The sequence below is a fragment of the Pollicipes pollicipes genome, unplaced genomic scaffold (genome assembly GCF_011947565.3).
Source record: "Pollicipes pollicipes isolate AB1234 unplaced genomic scaffold, Ppol_2.1 Scaffold_7261;HRSCAF=8764_pilon_pilon_pilon, whole genome shotgun sequence".
Taxonomy (NCBI): Eukaryota; Metazoa; Arthropoda; class Thecostraca; order Pollicipedomorpha; family Pollicipedidae; genus Pollicipes; species Pollicipes pollicipes.
The window spans coordinates 2,049,367-2,072,308 of NW_023597054.1; the positions used below are offsets into that span (position 1 = coordinate 2,049,367).

Genomic DNA, 22,942 nt, shown 5'->3' on the forward strand with positions numbered 1-22,942 from the left:
GCACGGGAAGAACGTGTGCTTAAAGAAGGAGAAAAGGAGAGAGAAGAACGTTTGCAGTGACGACCCACTGCCGCCGCCGCCCAGCCCGCCTCTGGCTGCAAACCCGCCGCACGGACTCCTGGAGTGCGGCAGGTGTATGATGATTCTATCTTGTCATGTGACGGCCGTTCTCTTGACATTTCATAAGCGCTGTTCTGTATGCGTTTCTTATATCGCGTGTTTATTAAGAGATACGAAGTGATTCTGACATAAAAAGCATTCAATTGTTTTTCGCCGCAACTAGTCGCTGTTTAAGGTATAGCTGCTCGGGTACGGATATGGCTGCATCGCCAGAGCGAGATGAGGCTGGCGGGCGGCTGTCGTGTAATTGCAGTGCGTAATGCAGCCTCTGTTTGCAGATCCGTCTCCTGCTGCCGGCGCTGCTGCAAGGCCGCAGGACTGAGCACATCATGATGCCTCACATTATGACAACCCTCGCCGGTCCCCGGCTGGCCATGGGGGAGGCCAACGGCTGACTCCAGAGGCAGCAACGAGCTCACGCCATGGCAGCCGGGACGCTTAAATCTGCCATCCGGTGCCTGTCGCAGTTGATTACCTATGTGACCATCGGCAGCGACAACCTGGGCCTCCAGGTGTGGCTGCCGCGCATGCCGGTAAGTGGTCTCCACAGCTGGCGTGCCGACTGTGCAGGCTGTCGCACCGCCGTCACCGCTCGCTTATGACATGCAATTCCCAGGCCATGGTGGAGCGGCTGGCAGCCTGGCAGCGGCCACTGCAGCGTGCGGACTGTGAGCGACGACGCCACTGTGCTGACCCGGCCGACAGTGGCTTGGAGAAGAGGAAAAAGAAGCAACGCAAGGAGAAGAAGCAGAAGCACCAGAAGAAGAAGAAGGCGGCGTTAACCCTTAATGAGCCGCAGTGACCGCCCAGCTCGTCTCCGTCTTCAGCCCGCCTCCCGGGCCCATGGACTGCGGTAAGTGTATCACAACCATGTCTCTTGTTTCGTGCCGCTTATTCTCCGACGACAGCTTTTGCGCACCTCTTTCTGTGTGTGTTGGCCCGAGTTGTTGTCAACATCAAAGGCATTCATTTAAGCCCGTCATTCATCCTCGCTCGTTTAGGGTGCTTGTGTTTGGTGTTTATCGTTGGAGTGCGTGCGTGTCTCACTGATGTCGCATTTTGTCATGTTTTCCTGTTAAGTAGTTATCGCTTGTTCTTGGTTTGGGTGTTTTGTTCTGCATTGACGTGTTTGTTCAGCCTGTCCATGTTCCCGCAGAGCCGGCTGCCGAAGAACGACCACCGCTGCCCAGCCTGTGTCTCCCCGACGACTACTCGCCTATGGAGTACGGTAAGCATGCCTGATGATACTATTTCTTTCCATGTTTTAACCATCTCTGGTAGCAGTACATTCACTTACTATTGTGTGTACGCTTATCGAGGTATGTGTATTGTACGCTGTGGGTGCATTAGACAATTGGAAAGTTGTTAAAAAGGAGCCGTTTGTTTCATGCGCCGATGTTTTCATGTGTTATAGTCATTGCCCTTAAAGTAGTTGCTCTATGTTTTCGATGTTTATTCCGTTTTCCGGTATGCGACTAGTCAGCCTTTCATTCTACCAAGATATCCGATGGCCGACACTTATGGCACATGTGATACGTTTTCATCTAAAGGGGCTATTGATCGTCCGTTGTTGGCTGCTGTGCTTTTTATTTAGTTGCTTCATAAGCGTGCCTATTTGCCCACAGATCCGGCTACTGACGAACGGCCGTCGCCGTCCACCTGGTCGCCCCCGTGTTTGACGACTCTTCCATTGAGAACGGTAAGCGTGTTCAGTGGCTGTATTACTTTAAATTTTCCTAGCCGTCCATCGTAGAACTTGGCATGCAGTTGTTATTTTCATTGTGTATCCATGTTGTCATTTTTATAGCCGTCCATCGTAGAACTTGACATGCAGTTGTTATTGTCATTGTGTATCCATGTTGTAATTTTCCTAGCCGTTTATCGTAGAACTTGACATCCAGTTTTTATAGTCATTGTGTATGCATGTTCTTTGATGTAGGTATCTCCTATTTTGTGTATGTAATAGACTGTTAGCAAAGGTGTCACCAATACGAAGCGTTCCATTCATTACACTGTGGTTGTCTGTTCTGATAATTTACCTACAGTGTGACGCATTCTATGTCCACATTGTTTGTTTCCCGTTTTTGTACGTGACTACTTAGCCCTTAATTCTGCCAACAGAGGGAGCTCTGGCCGACAGCCAGGCGCCACCGGCGGCGGACGCCGACCCCGACTGGGCGCCGTCCTCGTCCCTCTCGTCGGCATCGACATCACCAGCGCCAGCGGAGAAGGAGGCCTCGGAAGAGGGTGACCGGCCCGGTACGTCACCAGTTGTCCTCTCTGTATGTGGCGGCAGACTGGATGTAAATGTGCTTCTGCCGCAGCTGGCATATCCGTGTGCTTATTCGGGCCGTAGCAAACTGATCATTCTGTGTTGCAGCGTGCAAGCCGCGGCAGGGCCGGCTTGCACGCAGCGGCGCTGGGAAGCGCCACAGGCACCCGTGCCGCCTACTGCCGTGCCGCGGCACCACGTAAGCCATCCTGAAATGGCACATCACGATGGTGCACCCGCGGGTAGGCGACGGATTGCATGCTGTGCGGTTGTTGTTTGCCTTCACTCGCTTGTGCGTGTTTCTGCCGTCGATGCGTCACGCATGTCCACAGCTGTGCTGTCGGCCTTATCTTTCCAGCAGTCTGTTTGTGTTTCAGCTTGCCACACGCGCGGTAGAGCGGGCTAAACGCCCGCGAGCCGCCGTGGCCCATTACCCTCCGCCAGCGCCCAAGTGCACCCAGGCCCGCTGGCGCTGCCCGCTCGGTGCCACCGACGGGCGGCACCAGTGCCCGGCGGTTGTGGTGAATATATCACGACACATTCGGGTAAACTTCCCTGCAGGCAGTCAGGAGGTAGATACCAGCGGCGTTGTTCCTGTCATTGTTTGGACATGCGTTTCACTGTCTCAACACCGCGTGCTGTCGGCTTTTCGGCGTGTTCGGTGTGGCATCGTGAACCGTCCGTCCACAGTTCCAACAAGCGTGCGGCAGTGCGGAGCGAGCTGACCCCACGTCATCGAGCAAGCCCGAAAAGCCGCTGGTTGGACTGGAGGCCACCTCGGACCAGTTCGTTACATTCCTGCGTGGGGTCCGGGGTGGCTTTTGCAACCGGAAGAAGGTGCAGTGCCACATGCGGGCGGCAAGTGCCACCGATGCCGGTCTGCTTCCATTTACTTACTGTCACCTGTTGTCACTCGTGTTTCGCGTGTCATCTTGCGTTATTTTCGTCCGCCATGTCCGTCCCATGCACCGGGGTCCAGAATTGTGCTGGCGGCGAGCTGTCATATAATTGCAGTGCCTAATGCAGGCTCATTTGCAGCTCCGTCTCCTGCTGCCACAGCTGCTGCCAGGCCGCCGTGCGGAGCAGCTAATGATGTCTCACATCATGGCGGCCCTCGTCGGCCCCCAGCTGGCCATGGAGGGGCCCGACGGCTGGCTGCAAAGACAGCACAGAGCGCACATGATGACAGCCGGGGTATTGAAATCGGCCATCCGCTGCCTGTCCCAGTTGATCACGTACGTAACACTCGACTGTGACAACTCAGGCCTCCTGGCGTGGCTGCCGCGCATGCCGGTAAGTGCCATCAACAGCTGGCGTACCGACTGTGCAGTCCTACGCGCCTCCGTCGCCGTTCGCTAATGCCTGGCAATTCACAGGCCATGCTGGAGCGGCTGGCAGCCTGGCAGCGCTCCATGAAGCGTGACGATTGGGAGCGACGCCGTCACCATGAAGCCCAGGCGGCACGCGTCGTCGGCTTAGAGATCCAGCAGTGCTTCCTGAGCGTGTTATATTGGCCGCCGCTCTGTGGTTGGGAGTAATGTTCATGTATGGCGCTTGTCTCGTGATATATGTGTCAGTACCGTCCGTGTCCCGTCTTAGCCCAGCTGCTGTCATTGTTCGGTGCGCATTGTGCTGGCGTGGTCGTGGCTGGATGACATCGTGTCAGTCTTGTGTTTAATCGGCTGTCTTTTGGCCGACAGTTCGAGTACGTCACCACTCTGACGGAGTGCCCGCTGGTCGGCGAGTTCCCGCCACTGCCGGCCGAGGCCCGCCAAGCGCGCGATGACCTCATGACGCTCCTGATGGTGCGGTGCGCCGGCCGGCCCAGTCACGTCACTGGCATCGCCGCCTCTTCGGTGCCCGAGGACAGGGTGAGTAGGCTGGCTGGCCGACGTCTGACTCACTGTTGCGCGCCATTCGTTTTGCGTCGGTCGTTCTGCTGTCTGTCGTGTCTGTTGTCGGAGTGATGATTTGAACGAGACACCATGTGCGTCTGTAGACTGTCGACCTCGATGGCCAAGAGCGTGGCCTCATCAAGAATTACAGATTCCGGACATCGGCCACCTCGACGCTGTAGGCGGCTGTCAGCAGCGAGCTGTGGCTGCGGCTGCTCCACTTCACATCAGTGGAGCGGCCGGCGCTGCTCACACCAGACACCACAGAAGCGACCGGGTATGTACAAAGGCTGTTCGGCAGGCGCTGGACCGATTAGTGTTGCCAGGGTCAACCACGTGCGTTTTGCACCCTCCCCAGTGTGGTTCAACTGTAAGTGTCTCTTTCCACAGGTCTTGATGGCCACGGGCGGCAGCCCGCTGGCAAGTAGCAGCGCCGCCAAGGCCTTCAAGGTGGCGTGGCGGTGTGCCGGTGAGGACGTTGATGTCCCCGATCTGACACTCGATGGTCTTGCTTTTTCATCGTGAGCAAAGAAAGAGCCAAATCCACGCTGTCTCCGTGACGTTAGGCGTGTCGGTGTGACCTTGAAATATCCTGCACGAAATAGTACAAGTTCATGGGCGTCCAGCTCAGAAACAAGGTGTGAAAAAATGGCCCGGCTGTGAATTGCACTTCGTGGCCTTCAAACGTGCTACCTCAAACTCGAACAAATGTGGAACACTGTATATTACACTGGCAGTGTTCTAGCAGGTCGCCTTGTGGTTAACAGAAGTTGCACTAGACCACTATCGAGACATAGTGTTTCATGTTTCTTGTCTCGATGTCTGACGCCATTCAAGAAGAGGAAGATCGCTGCCAAGATGCCGCTGTCAGCACGTGACTGACGCTCTGTGAGGGGCGGCACCGGAGCCGGGCGGCGGCTGGGGGGGAGCCGAGCGGTGCACGGCCGACGGCCTGGTGACCGACTGCGGCCGGGGTGGGCCGCACCGGCCGATGGATGGCACGTGATGGATTCAGCGAAGTCAGTTTGTAGGGGATCTTCCAAATTGATGCAACAACGGAGTGTTAGACAAAGCTATACATGCTGGAGATGCTTTCTTAGGCAACACGACAATTGAATGAAGAAATTCCATTTACCTGTGATCAGGTATGGTCAGACCAATGTCAAACCAGCCTGCTTTCCTTTTCTAGGGCTTGCTGTGCGGGACAGTTTCTGGTGCTCATTTGGAATTTTTGATAACAGGAACCACACTACAAATCTTCCATGATGTGCCTTATGGTCAGCATGGGTCACTGATCTAAAATGACTCAGGTCAGTATTTTGTTATTTTTTAGCAAACTGCTAGCGTAATCTTTGTCGCTGATTCAAATGTAAAGATCGAAGAAGTCTGGTTTGATTTCAGTCAGCGTGACCTTCGAAAGGTCAATCTAGGCCACTGACTCCAAATGAGCATGTGGTCTTTTGCTTAGGCCAGGCCTCCTTGTTATAGGGCGCTTGGGAGACCAACTTGAATCTGACCTTGTTCGACCCTATTTGACCCGACGACTGTGACTTAGGAACCTCAAATTTTGGCCTAGTGAGTTCACGTACAGTTCAACACAGCCTGTGAATTTGGTGCATCTGACTGTATTAGTTCCTGAGACCTCAGAGGGTCAAATTAACCCCCGCCCCAGCGAGTGTAACCAACCTGTCAGCCGGGGGGTGTTAAAGTCAGGCTACCGCGCGCCACTCGTGGGCATGGTCCGGTTACGTGGTATGGCGCGGCATCGGTTGAGGCTATTGAATGCCGGCGCAGGCTAAAGCTCTGCGGTTGTCCGCCCCCGCGCATCTACACCCACCCCACCGTTGTCCAGTCTCCATCCGGAAGCCTTATTTTCATTTCTGGCCGAGAAGACCAATCGAAATAACATTGACGCCAGGGCCAGCCACTTCACGAAAGTCTCCTCAAGAATGTGGGAAGCTGGCAAGAAAACGAAGAGGCCTGGGCTTGGCGCCTCCACCAAAGTCGTATCCAGCTGTCGGCGGCCGACGCTATCCGCAAGAAGACGGTTTCACAGCCACCAGCGGCGGCTGTGTAGACGACTGAGGAGAAGAAGACGAAAATGGCGGGGAGAGAAAAACTGCGGGCTCCGGAACAGAAGAAGAAGCTGGACACTAAGGTGCGCACGAGCCGCCGCCGCCGCCGCCGCCGGCATCCAGCTCGCCGCTCGCCGCCAGTCCGCCGCACGGGCGTATGGACCACGGTAAGCGTGTCTGATGGTTCTGTGCCTTGTCGTGTGCCGGCCATCATCTTACGACGGCTTGGGCGCCGTTATTTGTGTATGCGCTTTGTGTGGCGTATGTGTGTTAGCTGGTGATAAAGGTATTAAGTAAATGCATGCATTTACTTCAGGCAGTCATCCTACTACGTCTCCGGCGTCCGTGGCGTCCGTGTAGCAGCGTAACCTACTGCTTTAATTTGCTGGTCTTGTGGCCGAGTTGGTCGCAAGACAATGACTGACTTACCGCTGGTTCGCAGGACTTCATTCTAGGGTCTAGGGCACCATAAGTAGAACACTAGGATGCACCTTATTGTTCCCGGTGAACTATTGAACGTCCATGCCGTCCCAGCACGGAGTGCCTTCCGGACGTCATTCTGGCGACACGGGGGCGAGGTCCCCTGGTCGATCCGGAGGCCCTTAAAGGTATACATTATATCGCATTGGCCTTTATCTCTGACGCGGAGGCCTTCTGACCCGCGCAGTCAACCATGAATCGACGCAGGAAACCTCAATGTCGCGGCAAGACCCGTTATTGCCTCAGGTGGTCCAAAAATTGGCACAAAGACTGGCGGGCAGCTTAACGGGCCCATAGCTGGAATTGGGATGGAGGGCCCGTCGTTAGTGACTGGGGACCATGACTGACACAGGGCAATTGACAACACAAGTTTCCACACAGGTTTAACACAGGTTTCCCTGACCGCCTCGGGCTCCCCTGTCGACACAGGACACCCTGCTAGGCACCGCGGGTCTGTGACCGACACAGGCGGGCATTATTGTAAGGGTCCGACCAATGAAAGTCTCGCGCCCGGCCTCCTCTCTACAGCAACACCAAAAGTGTTCTACACTTATCGAAATAGGGACCGGTTCTTGCGCCGTCGAATTTACCTGCTTTCATGGCGAGCTGATATGAAAATATGGAGATTGATGTGGAGGATGAGCGATGATATTGGTTCGATCTCGTTCACTTTAACAATTGGCGGAAAATAGAGCCTGGTTGCTTATGTACGTTCATGGTGCGCATCATCTGCTCCGGTATGAAGGAGTCACGTGTAACATCAATCAACCACCCAGCCAGTCCAACACCGTCAGACCCAGCAGTCATGTGCATGTGCGGCACATGTCGCCCATGCGCGGTGAGTATTTGAGGGGTAATTCGGCAGCCCGGGCCATAGCAATACAGAACAAGAACAATGCAACTGAGCCACAAGGATACGTGAGCATCCATTGGTATTCTACAACAGCTTCGACAGCGCATGATTAGCCCGCACGGATGGCCACGTGCTGTCGATCGTAATGCATGGATGGCTAATTTCATCACACGTGTCATCCGGAGGTCCCGAGCTGGGCCCGGAGCCAATCGGCTTTTGATCCTCAAATCCGTGGCCCCTGATCCCTGGGGCGCTGAATAAGAATCCGGCCAGCCCTTCGTGTCCTAAGGCCTCCAAATCGACCCGTTGATCGTCGGTCCGGTGGGCCCTCCACGCCCTCTTCGTACCCTCTCCTTTCTTCAGTCTCTCCTCGAAAGAATCTTATCCTATTAGGATATTCTGATACGTTTTGCTAGCAAATGATCTCGATTTGTTGGTGAAAGCAGGAAAGGGCGCCCCCAATCTAAAACTTCGGGAACCACCTCTTCTACCCCCCCCCCCCCCCCCCTGTGCTTCCATTTTACAAGTGTCATAAAACCAGTTGTTGCTCTCATGGTGGCGCGACAGTGAGTGGTTCGCCGTCGGGTCGACCCCGCCGCCGCCGCCGCCGCCACGCGGGACCGTCCGCACCGACTCGTACTCGTAGTAGTTGCTGATTGGCCATTCGGCGGCGCTCGGCTCGGCGCGCCGGCCGCGCTGCGAGTGGCCCACATGGTGCTGCCGCCTGGCGGTCACAGCTGAAGTTAGGAGCAGGGACGCGACACTGCACAGGTGCTGGCGATCAGCTCTGGGCAGTACACCTGGTGCCGCCAGCTGGCCGCCCGTGCTGGAGGTGAGAGCAGGGTGCGACGGTGCTGAGGGATGTAATCAATCGGCTGAAGGGACCGGAGTTATGAAGACATTGCCACCTACACGCGCAGTGTTATTGGAGCCGGATGTGCCATTTGCGTGGCTAAAATGTCGCACACTTGACAACTTTCAGATATTGGAAAAAGCAATCGAGATATCTGTAGTAATTGCTGATTGGCCATTCGGCGGTGCTCGGTTCGGCGCGCCGGCCGCGCTGCGCCAAGTCCAACAATTGTGTGGAGCTATTGTCATGCGTTAGCATAAATATCACGTCTCCTTTTCTGCAAAACACGAAATGTGCACGCAAAACGTACATCAACAGCCAAGTTCCAGTTATCCGCCAGTTGGTTATAGCCAATGCGACCAAACCAACGAACCAAACGCGACCAAATCGACAGTGCTGGATGGATTCGGGACCGAGATGTACTGCTTAGCTGCGCGGTCATGGGACGTTCCACAGCTACACCACAGCCCGCCACCTCTCCGAAATACACAGGATGATCAACGAGGTGGTGTTCACCTCGCGCCGCACGCGCAGTGAATCGGACGGAGCCCGCCCCGCCTTATCCTATTTCTGTTTCATAGTATTCAATGATGGTTTTAAAAAACTGTTCGGTCCTCCGTAGCTGGAAAATAGTGGCTTCATAATAGCTCAGTACGTTTAACGGTGAACGTCTATCCTCAGATTATTCAGCAAGGTGCCTTGTCTGGCACGGAGGAACAGTTTGTGGAGATGTCGACAGATAGAAGGGTTAGTAGATTTACTAGACTAGATTTAGTAGATTTTCCAGTAATGGGACATCTGCATTGGATCCATGCCGAGGTCTGAATACACGGTTTTTTAAACCCTTCCATCTGTTGACATTTTTACAAACTGTTCCTCCGTAACAGAATAAGGCACCATGCTGTATAATCTGAGGATGCACGCTCACCGTTAAATGCAGCGCGCTATTATGAAAGGGATCAAGACCACCAAAGCAATGATATTTTGACTATGTGGAGGAATCTGTGGCATCCCATTCTGATGCATGCATTATCTGTATTTTGGCCAGATTTTTACTCTGGTTTTAGCGTTGGCCTGCGAGTAATAGGTGGCATATAGCGCTCCATGGCATGGAAGCATTACCACAAGTGCCCAAATGGTAAGGTTTCCGTTGTCAACCATCGTTGGAGCCGGCAACATACGGTTTGAAATGGCGCTCTTCGCATAGCTTTACTTGAATGGACCCAAAAGCAGAGACCCGAACACGTTAGCGGAACTCTCGCAGCCTCATCGAAGCCCAATCCAATTCAGTGTTTCTAATTACATGCTCCCAAATCTGGAGAAACCGTGCGGAGCGCTGAAATGAGAACCGTTAAGTGCAACTAGTGCCAAATTGCTTCGAAAAAGGCCAAAGACGGCTCTTTCCCAAAACCGCAAGTGACTAGATTGTTCCCCACAATGAAAACGATCGTTCAGGGGTATTCTTAACCTCGTCAAGTTTATCAAAGTCGTAGCAAATCCAGCCATATTCAGTTGTCTGTTGCCTTCTCAAAGAGCGTTCTCGCTCACTAAGTAGGGACGGTGCTGGCCGCCAAAGTCCCAGCCCAGACACGATTATGAATGCCAGGTGACTGCCTCTGCACTTGTGCCATGTGGCTCTTGTTGATGTGTGGTCATTTTTCGTGGTCTACACCATCTAGTCAGTGGTAAACCAAACGCTGTTATATTATCAACATCCGCTGCAACCTGGTCAAAAACACTATTGCGGCTGCGTTAACCACCGCCGACTATGCAGGAAGTCGTCTCAAATTAAGTACTGGGTTCTTCCGCATATCTTGAGAGGCATATTTACGTCTGTGTTATATTGGTGGTCTCTAAAAAAGAGTGCAAGCCTTTTCATCACATTTGGAAAACTCCCCCCCCCCCCTCCATGAAGCAAAATGCCACACGTGAAGTGGAAATGTCCTCCAAAGCTCATATACCTGCGCTCATAGCGAGTTGGACATAATAAATAATGTCACTCACGGTGCACTCAACGACGCTACAAGGCTCACCGCAACCCCACAATCTGCCACCCTTGTGGCGGTCAACCAACGGCAGCGTTTTAATCAGCTCCTTTGACCTTGCATGTGCCTACCGCGTCGTGTTTGTATACAAATTCGCTTGTGCCATATCTCGAACGTGTGTCAAACCTGTTCGGTGTGTAATTTTCCGTTTTTCTGGTTGCCCTCTTAACTCGTGTCGATGGTAGATTAGTTTGTTTTTATTATAAATCGTGAATTCTAATTGCTATTTTACAGTGTCCTCTCAGTCGCTGTTTTCCACCATCCAACATAATCTAATAGTTCCTAGTTGCGATGCGCGACAGCGCCGCAACGGCCTTGATTTTCAGGCGACGACGCCTGGGGCACGTGTGCGAGCTCAGGCGATAGAAGGTAACGGCGGCCATCTGTACAATTATTGATATATATGGTGTAGGTGTACTTTGCTACCTAACGCTAGAAAAAATCATTGCACACCATTCGTCGTGTTTAAGGCGGCACAAATCGTAAATAATCTCAAAACAGGTAGAATCATGCTCCTACCTTCGAATTTCAATAACTTCGATGGCGGGCTCCCGAGCGCCGCGCGCACCGCACCGCCTGGACTCCCCAGCGCCGCTTCTGCGTTTCCGTTGCGTAAATACAATATTTCTGCTTACCGAGAACTCTACAAAATGTACGGGACCAAGGTAAACCATTCGTCGTGTTTAAGGCGGAACATATCGTAAATAATTTCAAAACATATAGAATCATGCTCCTACCCTCGAATTTTAATAAATACGATAGAGTTCCCGAGCGCCGCGCGCACCGCACCGCGCCGCCTCGACTCCCAAGCGCCGTTTCTGCGTTGTTGCGAAAGCACGATATTTCTGCTTATCAAGAAACATAAAACATGTACGGGACCAAGGTAACAATAATAAAGCAACCAAAATCGTTTCTTATCGAGTTTAGGTACATTTATGAAACACACAGGCCAGAATAGTCCAGAACATATCCTAAACTAGCCTAACCTAACCTAACCTAACCTGACCTGACTGACCTGACCTGACCTGACCTGACCTGACCTGACCTGACCTAACCTAACCTAACTGAGAATAGACCAGAACCTAAGCTAAGCTAAGCTAAGCTAGCCTGACCTGACCTAAGCTAACCCAACCTAACTTAACCTGAGAATAGACCAGATCCTAAGCTTAGCTAAGCTAACCTACCCTAACCTAACCTAACTAACCTAACCTAACCTAACCTAACCTAACCTAGCCTAACCTCCCCACCCTATAACCCCTTCAACCCAGCATCCCATAGCTAAGCTAAGCTAAACTAGCCTGACCTGACCTGACCTAACCTAACCTAGCCTAGCCTAGCCTAGCCTAGCCTAGCCTAGCCTGGCCTAACCTAACCTAACCTAACCTAACCTGAGCTTAGATATAAGCTCATAGACCTTATGAGCTTAGATATAAGCTAATAGACCAGAACCTAAGCTAAGCTAAGCTAACCTACCCTAACCTAACTAACCTATCCTAACCTAACCTGACCTAACCCACCCTAACCTAACCTAATCTAACCTAACCTAACCTCCCCACCCTATATCCCCTTCAACCCAGCATCCCATTGGCGTCCATGTTCCATGCCACATATGGGTGCCATATAGTGAGCTTTTATTTAGCTGTCATGTTCTCATTTTGCTTTACATTCCCCACCCAATCCCCCTGCAACCCATGGTCCCGTTGGCGTCGAGGATCAAATTTCATGGATTCTTGTTACCTTGGCCCGGTACATTTTTATGGTTATTGATGCTGCTTGATGCACAGTAATGTTGTGACCCGCGCAGTAATGGCGCCGGTGTCGCGGGTGCTGTGTGTGTGCGGCGCTCGGGAGCTCGCCATCGTAATTATAAAAAATTGAAGGTAAGATTATGAATCTACCTGTTTTGTGATTATTTACGGTATGTCCTGCCTTAGACACGACGAATGGTTTACTTTGGTCCCGTACATTTTGTAGAGTTCTTGGTAAGCAGAAATATTGTATTTACGCAACGGCAACGCAGAAACGGCGCCAGGGAGTCCAGGCGGTGCGGTGCGCGCGGCGCGCGGGGGCCCGCCATCGAAGTTATTGAAATTCGACGGTAGGAGCATGATTCTACCTGTTTTGAGATTATTTACGATATGTCCTGCCTTAAACACGACGAATGGTGTACAATGATTTTTTCTAACATTAGGTAGGAAAGTACACCCTGACCATATATATATATATATATATATATATATATATATATATATATATATATATATATAGTGCGACCACCAGTTGTGTCGATGGCCGGAGATAGCGGACGGACAGTGCTGCGATACCCTGCCATTCTCTTTCCCGTCCCCCGGCAGGTGCAGAGCCAGCGGCAGGGGGCGGCGGCGGATAGAGACTGCAGTGCCGGGCGGCTCCAGGACGGTAGCACCAGCCCCCGTCCGCCCCTCGCCGGCGCCGCCTCAGTCCCGCGCGAGCCTGCCGCGGGCGCGCGCGCGTCCGCACGCTCAGCACCGTTCGGACGCGCTATGGCCGCGGATCGACACGGGTCGGCACGGGGCGCCCTGCAGGTGGTCTGTGCACTCGGAATATGCGTGTTCCTAGGCCCGGCGGCGGCGCGGGTCAGGGTGGGTGGCACTAGCGGGGCACCCAGTGACCGGAGTGGACCCGATAACCGGAGTGGACTCGGCGACCGGAGTGGACCCGATAACCGGAGTGGACTCGGCGACCGGAGTGGACCCGGTGACCGGAGTGGACTCGGCGACCGGAGTGGACCCGGTGACCGGAGTGGACTCGGCGACCGGAGTGGACTCGGCGACCGGAGTGGACCCGATAACCGGAGTGGACTCGGCGACCGGAGTGGACCCGGTGACCGGAGTGGGCTCGGCGACCGGAGTGGACCCGGTGACCGGAGTGGACTCGGCGACCGGAGTGGATCCGGTGACCGGAGTGGAGTCGGTGACCTGACCCGGCGTCTGTCGCGCATGTCAAGATCGGCGGAGGGCGTGGGCTTCACGCGGCCGCTGGAGGAAGGTCGAATCATGGCCGCGTCTGTTGGAGATGCCGCCATGTCCAGTGGCGCCACCACAACAAAGTCAAGCAGCCCATCGCCCTTTTCTGGCCGTCCGGCGGCCTCTGGTGAACATCTGGCGACCTCTGATGACCCCATGGTGACCTCCGGCGATAGTCTAGCGGCCCCAGGGGACTGTCTGAGCGATGTGTTCATCAGCGTCAAGACGTCGGGCCAGTTCCACGCCACCCGTCTGCCTCCCATCCTGGACACGTGGTTCAGCCGCGTCCCCACTCAGGTACGGACCCTCGGAGTGCCCTTACGCGAAGGCAAACAGCACCCACATGCCGCAGTGACTGGCATCGTTAGGTCACTTGTGACTGTAAAGCGGCTGAAGTAAGACCAGATCTCGCCAAGCCACTGTCGGCCACAGAGTGCTCCTGGCTCACCAATCGCAGCTATATCGTGATGTACTTCTACTGCAGTAGCAATGGTGTTGTAGGTGCAATCCTGATGGTGCACGCTTAGGCTACAATGCGTCATAAACGCGACACTTCGTAAACCATGAATGATAGGGTTCAACCTAGCCTCGTCATGGGCAAATTAGGGAACAAACATTGGCGACGAAACTGGGGCAGTTTGCACGACTATTTTTGGCATGTGACATATGATGGCGTAACATTCCTGAGTGTGATAGATTGCTATTGACCCACCGGGCCCACCCAAAACTATGCTGGGTTTCCATTCCGTTATGAAGAATGCGGGGTCGCGGCACCACGTGGGCCTCGGTCACGTACCTGCAAGTCAGGTGCCGTCGGGCCAGATGACTAGAGATCACGTGACTACAGGTGACGTCTACAATAGCCCGGTCATTGCTGCTTGCACCGAACATTCTTGTTGCCTGTGTATGTGTGAGGGTGGGGGGTGGTCACGGAACTACAAGTCCCGATACTGCAGATGATGCTTTTTCAATCCAGGAAGCCGCAGGTCACACGCATATGCAGGGCGGCTGAGTGTGACCGGGCTGCGGTAACACGAATGCACGCCCGTGTTATCGCGTCTCGGAAAAATGCATTGCATTCTTGGCCAGCGCTGGTCCTCTCGATAAGTTCAGTAAATCACTCCCCTGCCAATTATGGAGGCCGGCGTCTCACCAGCTGCTTTGACTTGGACGCACTGTCAGGGGCATGGGGCTGCCTTCAGGGCACGAGCGGGGCCACGTATTTCATGGCCCGGAAATGCATATGGGCATGTTTTTATTGCACATCAGGCCGTCCAAAGGGACATGTTAAGTCATGCTTCATAAAACTGCACACGCCTAAGCGTGCCATGTTACGATTTAAGCAGTCCCTCCAATCTGCTATTTTGATAACGTCCGGTATACGATGTTACACTGGACGGTTCGCGTATTCGTGCCAGGTGTGCTCTCCAGGCCAAGTATTGGCGACGATTTCGACTAAGACATGATACTTATTGTTTTCAGCCGCAAATTGTGTCCAGGTGTCTGCTGGCATAGACGTTGCGTTCAGCCATCATTACCTGCACGTGTGACATGTGCGTGGATTCAAACAGAATGAAGCGCTTTTAAATGTGTCCAGGACACCAGCAAAAACAAAAGTCCACACCTGAACAGTGTGATACGCATGTCAAGAGTTTGCATATGCAACTCATCCTTACCTTATGTACCTCCCGCCTACCTACCCAACATCCTCACCTAACCATCCTTGCATCATGTATGCCACTGTGCTGGAGGACCAGATGACAATCGCATTGAACATTGCAGTCAGCATGAGTTAGCATTGCAACAATTTGTGGGCTTCAACGAGCTCAGAAGTTACTGACGACAATTTAAAAAATAATAATCTTGCAGCGGTAAGGTGGCCGGACTGGAGTCCGGGCCTAAGGACGCTCGCCCGTCACCTGCCGCTGTGATTTCCGGAGCATTCAAGCTCGGTGGCCGTTCATTTGCTTACCTGAAACACTGGCATTGGTCAAGCCTGACTGAAAATCTGCATTTTCTTGGCCTGCGCACGTGTGTGGTGCGACCGCGGGGAAGAAACGCGTGCACAATGACTTGACGGTCCACTGTCCGGTGGCGGCACGAGCGATGTGCACCCATCGACAAACTGCACCGAATGATGACTGCTGATTGGGGCGGGGGGAGTTGAAGTGCTCCGTTTGCCGTGGTCATATGATGTCTACTGTGTGATGTGATACAGTCTAGTCTGCAGCCGCCAGAGGGACATTTCACCCAAGTGCCGTAGTAGCAGTTTAGCTTAGTTTGTAGTTGCTATTTGTAGTTGGGCGCCGTTCATGGCAGCTCAGTTCTCGCGAGGTCGACGGCATACAGTTGGGAGGCTCGTCCCTGCAGCGTGCTCTGCGAGGCCGGCCGAGCCTGGCCCGACCCGCTCCTCTGTCCCGCACCCCGGAAGGCGACCGGACGCTCTTAGGCGCGCAGACACTCACTGAGGCCTCCCCCTCTGCGGGCAGGTCGGCTCGGCTTCGACAGATAGCGACGGCTTCCAGTCACCGGCCGCGGTCCGTGGAGGGGCTGGGGAGAGGGAGGGGTCGATGCTGACAGCGTTTGCCGGGGGAGGGCTGACCCTCACGCGAAACGTGCCGCTCGCGGTGGTCGCAAGAGTCCTGAGGAGGATTCGCGAAAACATGCCCACCCAAGGCCTAGATGTGGAATTGTGGAGGAAGCATAAGACTGCAGGCAGATGGAAGAACTGTAGTGCTGTGTCATGCGTGTCTTTAAGCTGGTCAATGGTCTACTTCTTTTTAATGTTGTGCATGCAGTGTGCGCGCTAAACAATAGGCGACAAGACATGCTACAGCAAACACACTGCCATTGTGCAAATTTGTTTTTTTACAGCACCGAGGCAAATTGTCCTGCAGCCTCTCCCGGGCAAACTATTAATGTATTTATGAGCTTCAGTTTGACAGCGGTGTTGAGTAAGGTAGGGCATCTGGAAGCATACAGAAACCAAGACAACTGCATGGCTGCCAAATTTTTGAGTTGTGCGCCCCATTTAAATGGACCAGTTATAAACAAGCTTTTTGATGCGACATTGTGAGTTAGGCGAAATACGAGCGCCAAAAGCGCTGCACAAAACGTATGCTGCGTTTCTGCGTCGAACCGTTCGTAATGACCATGCATTCAACCACCGCTGTGTTGTGTCTACAATGTGGCTGTGTTTCCTCACATTGACTTCGGTTCATCTTCCGCCATCAGATTCGTGAGCATGGCAGTCCGAGTTCCGTGAAAGTGACCGCATGTTTTCGTTTTCAGACGTGGTTTTTCACGGATCAGGAAGATCCGGAGCTGCGGCAAAGAACGGGTGAGATGTATGGCTGACAACACTTTGTAAACGTGAGGCATGTGTGAACATGATACAGTTCAACTGATGACTGGGAAATCGCAAAATATCCGGGTTTTTTGCCACACATGCACTGTCCGCATGAAATTCCTTTAAACTTGTTTGTGTCTGTTAGAATGAGAAGTCGAACTGTAGTTCTGAACTGTAGGTGTATATAAGCCGATGCTAGTGTTCCGTAGGTCCTCGCGACGCCAGCTGATGTGTGTCGCGACACCAGCTGATGTTAATGCCTGCCGACGTCGCAGCGGAACAGTGATATGTGTGGTGCCCATGATAACCTATATCCGACCTCATAAAATGAAGAAGAACTTTTCTTGCCTGATGCGTTCAGAAACCCTTACAAAAAAGCGTCAAAGAAATGCGATATTTCACGCGGCATGTCATGTTTGGTGCAAGCGAAATCGAGCGGTTATCTTTCCTTCTAGCGTGAGTTATGAAAAAATATAGTATAAGGGTCCATCCAGAAATCACGGTACGCATTTTTGACTATTTCCAAACCCCCTCTCCCTGGTCACGAGCCGGTTACGTTGGGGTACCCCCCCGCCGGTTACGCTTTGTTAAGGTAACGCTCCCAAAAAGTAACGTCTGTGTGGCTGCAATTCAGCGATAGGTGCAAAACAGATAGCGGGCGAGTTCCATGTCATGTGAGGAAGACAGAACACCCGGCCTTGAGGGTTTAAGTTGGTTTTCAGACTTTCATCTGTATTTACGCTTTGCAGTCACACTTTAGCGCGACGTTACGCTTTTTCAAAACTTCCGATCCCTCCCTTGTCACGCTTCTGTTACGCTTTATCAATGTTCTCCCTCTTTCCCTCCATGCGTAGCGTAAGCTATCGACGATCCCAAACCAATTGACGGAAGGAAGATAATGTACGCGTTACGTAGGGCTATAATGTATCACCGGCCGACTTCAATGATAATTTTCTGCCGCTTTCGGGAGTGATTCTCTCGCTCTCTACTCAGCTTGCCGGCTTCTGGAGAGCTAATTATTTTCTTAAGCTGAAGATAATTAGCATTTCAGCCCACTCATGAAACACTGCCTTTATCTCCGTATGTCGGCACTATTGTAAACAGATTATTCTCAATGCATTCTTTCCCGCTGCAGCAAACCCTGAGGTTAAATATACATTAGTGGGCCATTGTCCTGCTGTAAAACAGAAGGACCACTAGCACAGGCCGGGAAGAGAGGGCGGGGATTTGTCGAAGGTATAATTTAGCTCCGGGGTGTTACGCCGACACCGTAAAGACGCGAGATTCCAACAGCGAGCCACGCTGCGCGCGCAGTAATTGCCCCATGCGTTGCAGGAGGTCAGGTGATCAACGCCCACTGTCCGTCGTCACACGACCGAGACGCTCTCTGTTGCAAGATGGCCGCCGAGTACGACGCCTTCATGGCGTCCGGCAAAAAGTAGGTTCAACTGCGTCGTTCCGTGTGCAGAAATGTTAACTGCTGCCCCTACGTTTCTTCTTCCTGCGCCGTAAAGTTTGAAGCGTCCATTCGCATCTGTACGGAAGTGCAGGGTTGTTGGCGATATCAACGGTCTCAATGAACTCGCGAGTGTTTCCAGTTCGGATGCCAGGTTCCCTGTGGGGATAACGTATCGCATGTGTTTCTGCATGCTGCCATGAAGCACCCACACGCCAGTCGCTTTCGCGATGCAGCTGCAGCTGCTCCTCTTTGTCCCACGGCTCCCTAATGAGGAGGGAGTCAAGTCTGACTCATCCGTGGCGAACTCCTACCCCTACAGTGATTTTGAGCGCAGCAACCACGGGCTATACTTTTCATCATGGCGACAAGCTAGGCAGGGACTTGAAGTCATATGACTATTCGTGTGCGACTGCGGCTTTTCATTGTTTGCTATTGTTTGTTTGTCTGAGTCGGCAGTCTCCGTTCCGAAATTAATTTGCCCGGGCTGACTTCTGGCTACACGCTTCGAGGAGGGAACCGTACTGTTTCTGGTCATTCTAACCGGTTGATTAAATCCAGCTAGTCAACTGATGTCGCCTAACATAAATACGCACGGCTATAGTGCATGACGAGCCGTTGTTCGCTGGGCTCCGACGTGAAGAGAGCGGACGGCGGCCAGCTGTTTTTCCGACCTCCACCCGCGACTGGCCGAAATTAGGTGAGCAGGTGCCATCGTGGCGGCCTCGGCGTTTTTGTTGACCGGCGGTTTTTGCGCCGGACAGTGCGGGAAGCGGTACGGTCTCCGCGGCAATCACAGCGTGGTGCGCCTCGCCCGCCATCGCAAAAGGGTGACGCACTGATGACGGGAGGTCCTCGGGATAGGAGACCTCCGCGCTTTTGTCCCCGTCTTTCTGGCTGGCTGGCTGGCTGGTCGTCCCTCCGTCCGTCCGTCCCCTGCCTGTCCAGTTATTGCCAATCGTCGTCTGTTTTGTTAAGTTAGTGTTTGTCCGCCTCCCTATCTGTCTGTCTGCTGTCTGTACGTGCGTATGTATGTAATGTGTATGCAGCACGCGGCTGCCGATTCCATTCTACGGTATTTAATGACACGAGATTTAAGTGAATGAGCCCACTCCTCACGAGTGTAGCGCGCAAGAGTCGATGCGTGCCCGCCTTGCATGCACATTCACTGATCTGTGTTCTTCGCCCGTTCGGTACTGCCATACGAGGTTCGGCTGTGTCCGGGACCGCGAAAACCCATGCCTTGATGTGATGACCGGATGATCATCAAAGTGCGCAACAGCCACGTCTTGGCACTCATGCTATGTCCACACATGTCCCGACAGTCAGCCTGGTAATGGTGTCTTCTTCCCGTGCATACTTGAGACTGGGTGGTCAGCTGAAGTAATTGGCTCATCCTAAAGGGGGCTGCAATTGTATTTTTCATAAGACCCCGTAACTGATGCTCCCATAAAGGAGTATTTAAATTGAAATCAGTCCAAGCACCTGAAGTATTACAGCTTTGGTGACTAATCCGCGATCTTATGAACGACTAATCGACTCGACCTTTAACACTAGGAACGGACAAGCGTTATGCACTAAAGCGCCGTCCTAGTTAAAGCACCCCCAGTGTTCGCTACCCATCATGGCTGCTTACGGCCGAAACTTCGCAGGATTTCCATGCTACCAAAAAAGAAACCCATGGTGAAAAGGAAGTAATGATGTAGATCAGGAGGGTGCCTACCATATGCCAGGATATTTAAGACAAATACTTGTTGGATGGACACAATCCTTTCAACGACGAGTGCCAAGTTACGGTCCCAAACTGAGGTGGACGACAGAGCGCAGCTAAGTTGGAGATATTCGCTCGGACCACATGACAGATATCTGGGCATTTGTCATTGACCATGAGAGGCTATAACACCTTATTTCCGATAGGCTGCTTCAAGGAATGGGGCTCGGCCGATACCTGAGGAATGTCATTTTTGCTCTGCGGTATAAAGTATGAACGGTGTCAGCCGTGAGCGGTACCGAACCGTCGCCGCTGCGCACATGCGTCTGCGTCGGGACGTTTAGAGTGACAGGTTGGGGACGGCAGACTTGTGGCCGCCACCATGCTTGAAGTGGGGCAGCACTGTTTACAGCTCTGACTATCCTTGTGTTAAGCGTAGCTAGTATGTTTAGATCACCTAAATGAAGCGCACATTTTTAACACCGAACTACCTAAATTGAACACAAAAGTGTGCAAATGTGTGGGTAACTATAATAATTATGCAAGCTTTGTTGGGTATTAAGTTGAAACTATGAAGAACTATTCATTAAGCTCAGTTTGGTTACATTAGCAACTCACACACATAGGTGTAGGTCTTAACATATATTGGAAATGCATGTTGTAGATTGGAATAGTATCATAGGTGCAACGCTCAACACTGGGCGATGTTTGCCGACAAGCAGTGATTGTGGGTAACGTGCCTGGATCCATGAACCATCGCAACGGCTGCCGGCCACGCTAGCCAGCGTATTGAGAGCACACGAACGGTCGGGCGCCGGACGCGGCCTCACCCAGCCCGCTCTGGCCGGGCGGCTCCACCGGCTGAACGCGTTCATGGCCGATGTGTTCGCTGAGCGGCCGCGGCCTGCGCACTCGCCGCTCAGCGCCGCTCGCAGGTGGCGTGCTTTTCTGGAGCCGCCCCAACCACGGGCCGCCGAGCGTCCCCCCCCCCCCCCCACCAGGCCGACCAAGCGTCCCCCCTTCCCTCTCATCTGGGCACGACATCCGCTCAGCTGATCCGAACAGACTCTGCCAGTGCAGGCATCATGGCGCTGCTGGCAGCGGAGGGGGTTGAACGTTTTTAAGGCGGTGAATTGTGGTTAGCGATGTTTTAATGGTTAATTTACTGTGAGCACTGGCAACGGTGTTTATCGCATTATTTGGCGTCATATGCGACACAAAGCGGTTCATTAGGAGTACATTACTTTTGGTGCCCTATGTTTTGACCGCCGATACGCCTTGGTATGATGTGCAATCGTGGGCACTAAACGATTAGGTATGCCTATAGGCAGACCAGTGGCAGTGGTAAGCGTGTCTGATGGTTCTGTGCCTTGTCGCGTGCCGGCCATCATCTTACGACGATTTGGGCGCCGTTATTTGTGTATGCGCTTTTTGTGGCGTATGTGTATTAGCTGGTGATAAAGGTATTAAGTAAATGCATGCATTTACTTCAGGCAGTCATCCTACTACGTCTCCGGCGTCCGCGGCGTCCGTGTAGCAGCGTAACCTACTGCTTTAATTTGCTGGTCTTGTGGCCGAGTTGGTCGCAAGACAATGACTGACTTGCCGCTGGTTCGCAGGACTTCATTCTAGGGTCGTGGAGGTGGACGAGGCGACTATAGGCTGCAAGGACGCTGGTCGTCAGAACGCTCCCCGCCCCGCGATCAGGCCCAGCGGGCCCGGTCTCGGGACCACCCCAGACGGGGCGGTGCGCTGTGTAGGAACAGCCATGTCGCGGTGCGCGCCTTCACGGTGGGTGAGGACCGGACGCTGGACCTGACTTTGGGGCGACACCGGATTGTTTGGCGGTGGATACGCCGGGCGGGTTGCGTGGGCGACGGTTTCCGAGGCGACGCAGGCCGGGACTGGGGCCGGCTGCTCGATGCCGCGGTAAGGCTGAGGACGGACCGGGACTGGCCGCCTTCGCTGTCATGAGCGTGGGTGGGCCGGCCCTGACCCGGAGAACGAACCAGCAGGCGCGGCAGCTGCTGCTCCTGCGCAGACAGAACCCGCTGTAGTGGAGCCCTTGAAGGACGCCCTGCCGCCCGCGTTGTCAGCGGATGTGAAACTACCTCCGCATGCTGACACGTATAACTACCGGTGTCTGCCCGGTCATCATGAGCGTCGAGCCGGAGCTAGACTTGTCGGAGGAGGGGCTGGCTGCCTTCCGCAAGCCGCCTGCCGCCGTGCTGCGGCGCCACCTACGCCAACCTTACGCGGCACATAAGGATGGTCCACCCGCGGGTAGGCGACGGAATGCATGCTGTGTGCGGTTGTTGTTTGCCTTCACTCGCTTGTGCGTGTATCTGCCGTCCATGCGTCGTGCATGTCCACAGCAGTTCCGTCTGCCTTGTCTTTTCAGCTGTCGACTTGTGTTTCAGCTTGCCGCACGCGCGCCGGAGGAGGGAAAGCGTCTCCGAGCCACCGAGGCCGACTGCCCTCCAGCAGCGGCCAGGCGCGCCCGGCCACGCTGGCGCTGCCCGTCCGGCGCCAGTGACGGGCAGCACCAGTGCCCGGCGGTGGTCATCAACCTAACACGACACCTGCGGGTGCACTTCCCGGCAGGCAACCAGGAGGTGCGTACCATCGCCATTGTTTCTGTCATCGTTCGGACGTACGTTTCACTGTCTCAACACCGCGTGTTGTCGGCTTTTCGGCGTGTTCGGTGTGGCATCGTGAACCGTCCGTCCACAGTTCCAACAAGCGTACGGCAGTGCGGAGCGAATGGACCCCATGGCATCGGCGAAGCCTTAACATGGCATCTCAGACCGCTTCGCGATGTTCCTGCG

General features: G+C 53.6%; 2 protein-coding genes and 1 long non-coding RNA gene across 3 annotated transcripts in view; all 3 read left to right on the forward strand.

The window, feature by feature from the left end:
• LOC119112540 (uncharacterized) overlaps window positions 1-2,364 on the forward strand; it is a 99,051-nt gene extending 96,687 nt beyond the window's left edge. The window contains exons 2-3 of the long non-coding RNA XR_005095734.1: window positions 1,746-1,819; window positions 2,242-2,364. This is a non-coding gene — a long non-coding RNA (uncharacterized LOC119112540). The remainder of the gene's footprint in view (window positions 1-1,745; window positions 1,820-2,241) is intronic.
• Window positions 2,365-3,484: 1,120 nt separating this feature from the next.
• LOC119112534 (uncharacterized) lies at window positions 3,485-3,931 on the forward strand. The gene is made up of 2 exons (XM_037236760.1): window positions 3,485-3,685; window positions 3,769-3,931. The coding sequence occupies exons 1-2, from the start codon at window positions 3,485-3,487 to the stop codon at window positions 3,928-3,930; spliced, it is 363 nt and encodes a 120-aa protein (XP_037092655.1). The 3' UTR covers window position 3,931.
• A 9,182-nt stretch (window positions 3,932-13,113) lies between these two features.
• LOC119112532 (protein qua-1) lies at window positions 13,114-22,709 on the forward strand. The gene is made up of 5 exons (XM_037236759.1): window positions 13,114-13,895; window positions 16,890-16,938; window positions 18,283-18,385; window positions 21,734-21,909; window positions 22,535-22,709. Exons 1-4 carry the CDS (start codon window positions 13,116-13,118, stop codon window positions 21,744-21,746), a joined length of 945 nt encoding a protein of 314 aa, XP_037092654.1. The 5' UTR covers window positions 13,114-13,115; the 3' UTR covers window positions 21,747-21,909; window positions 22,535-22,709.
• The last annotated feature ends 233 nt before the right edge of the window (window positions 22,710-22,942 follow it).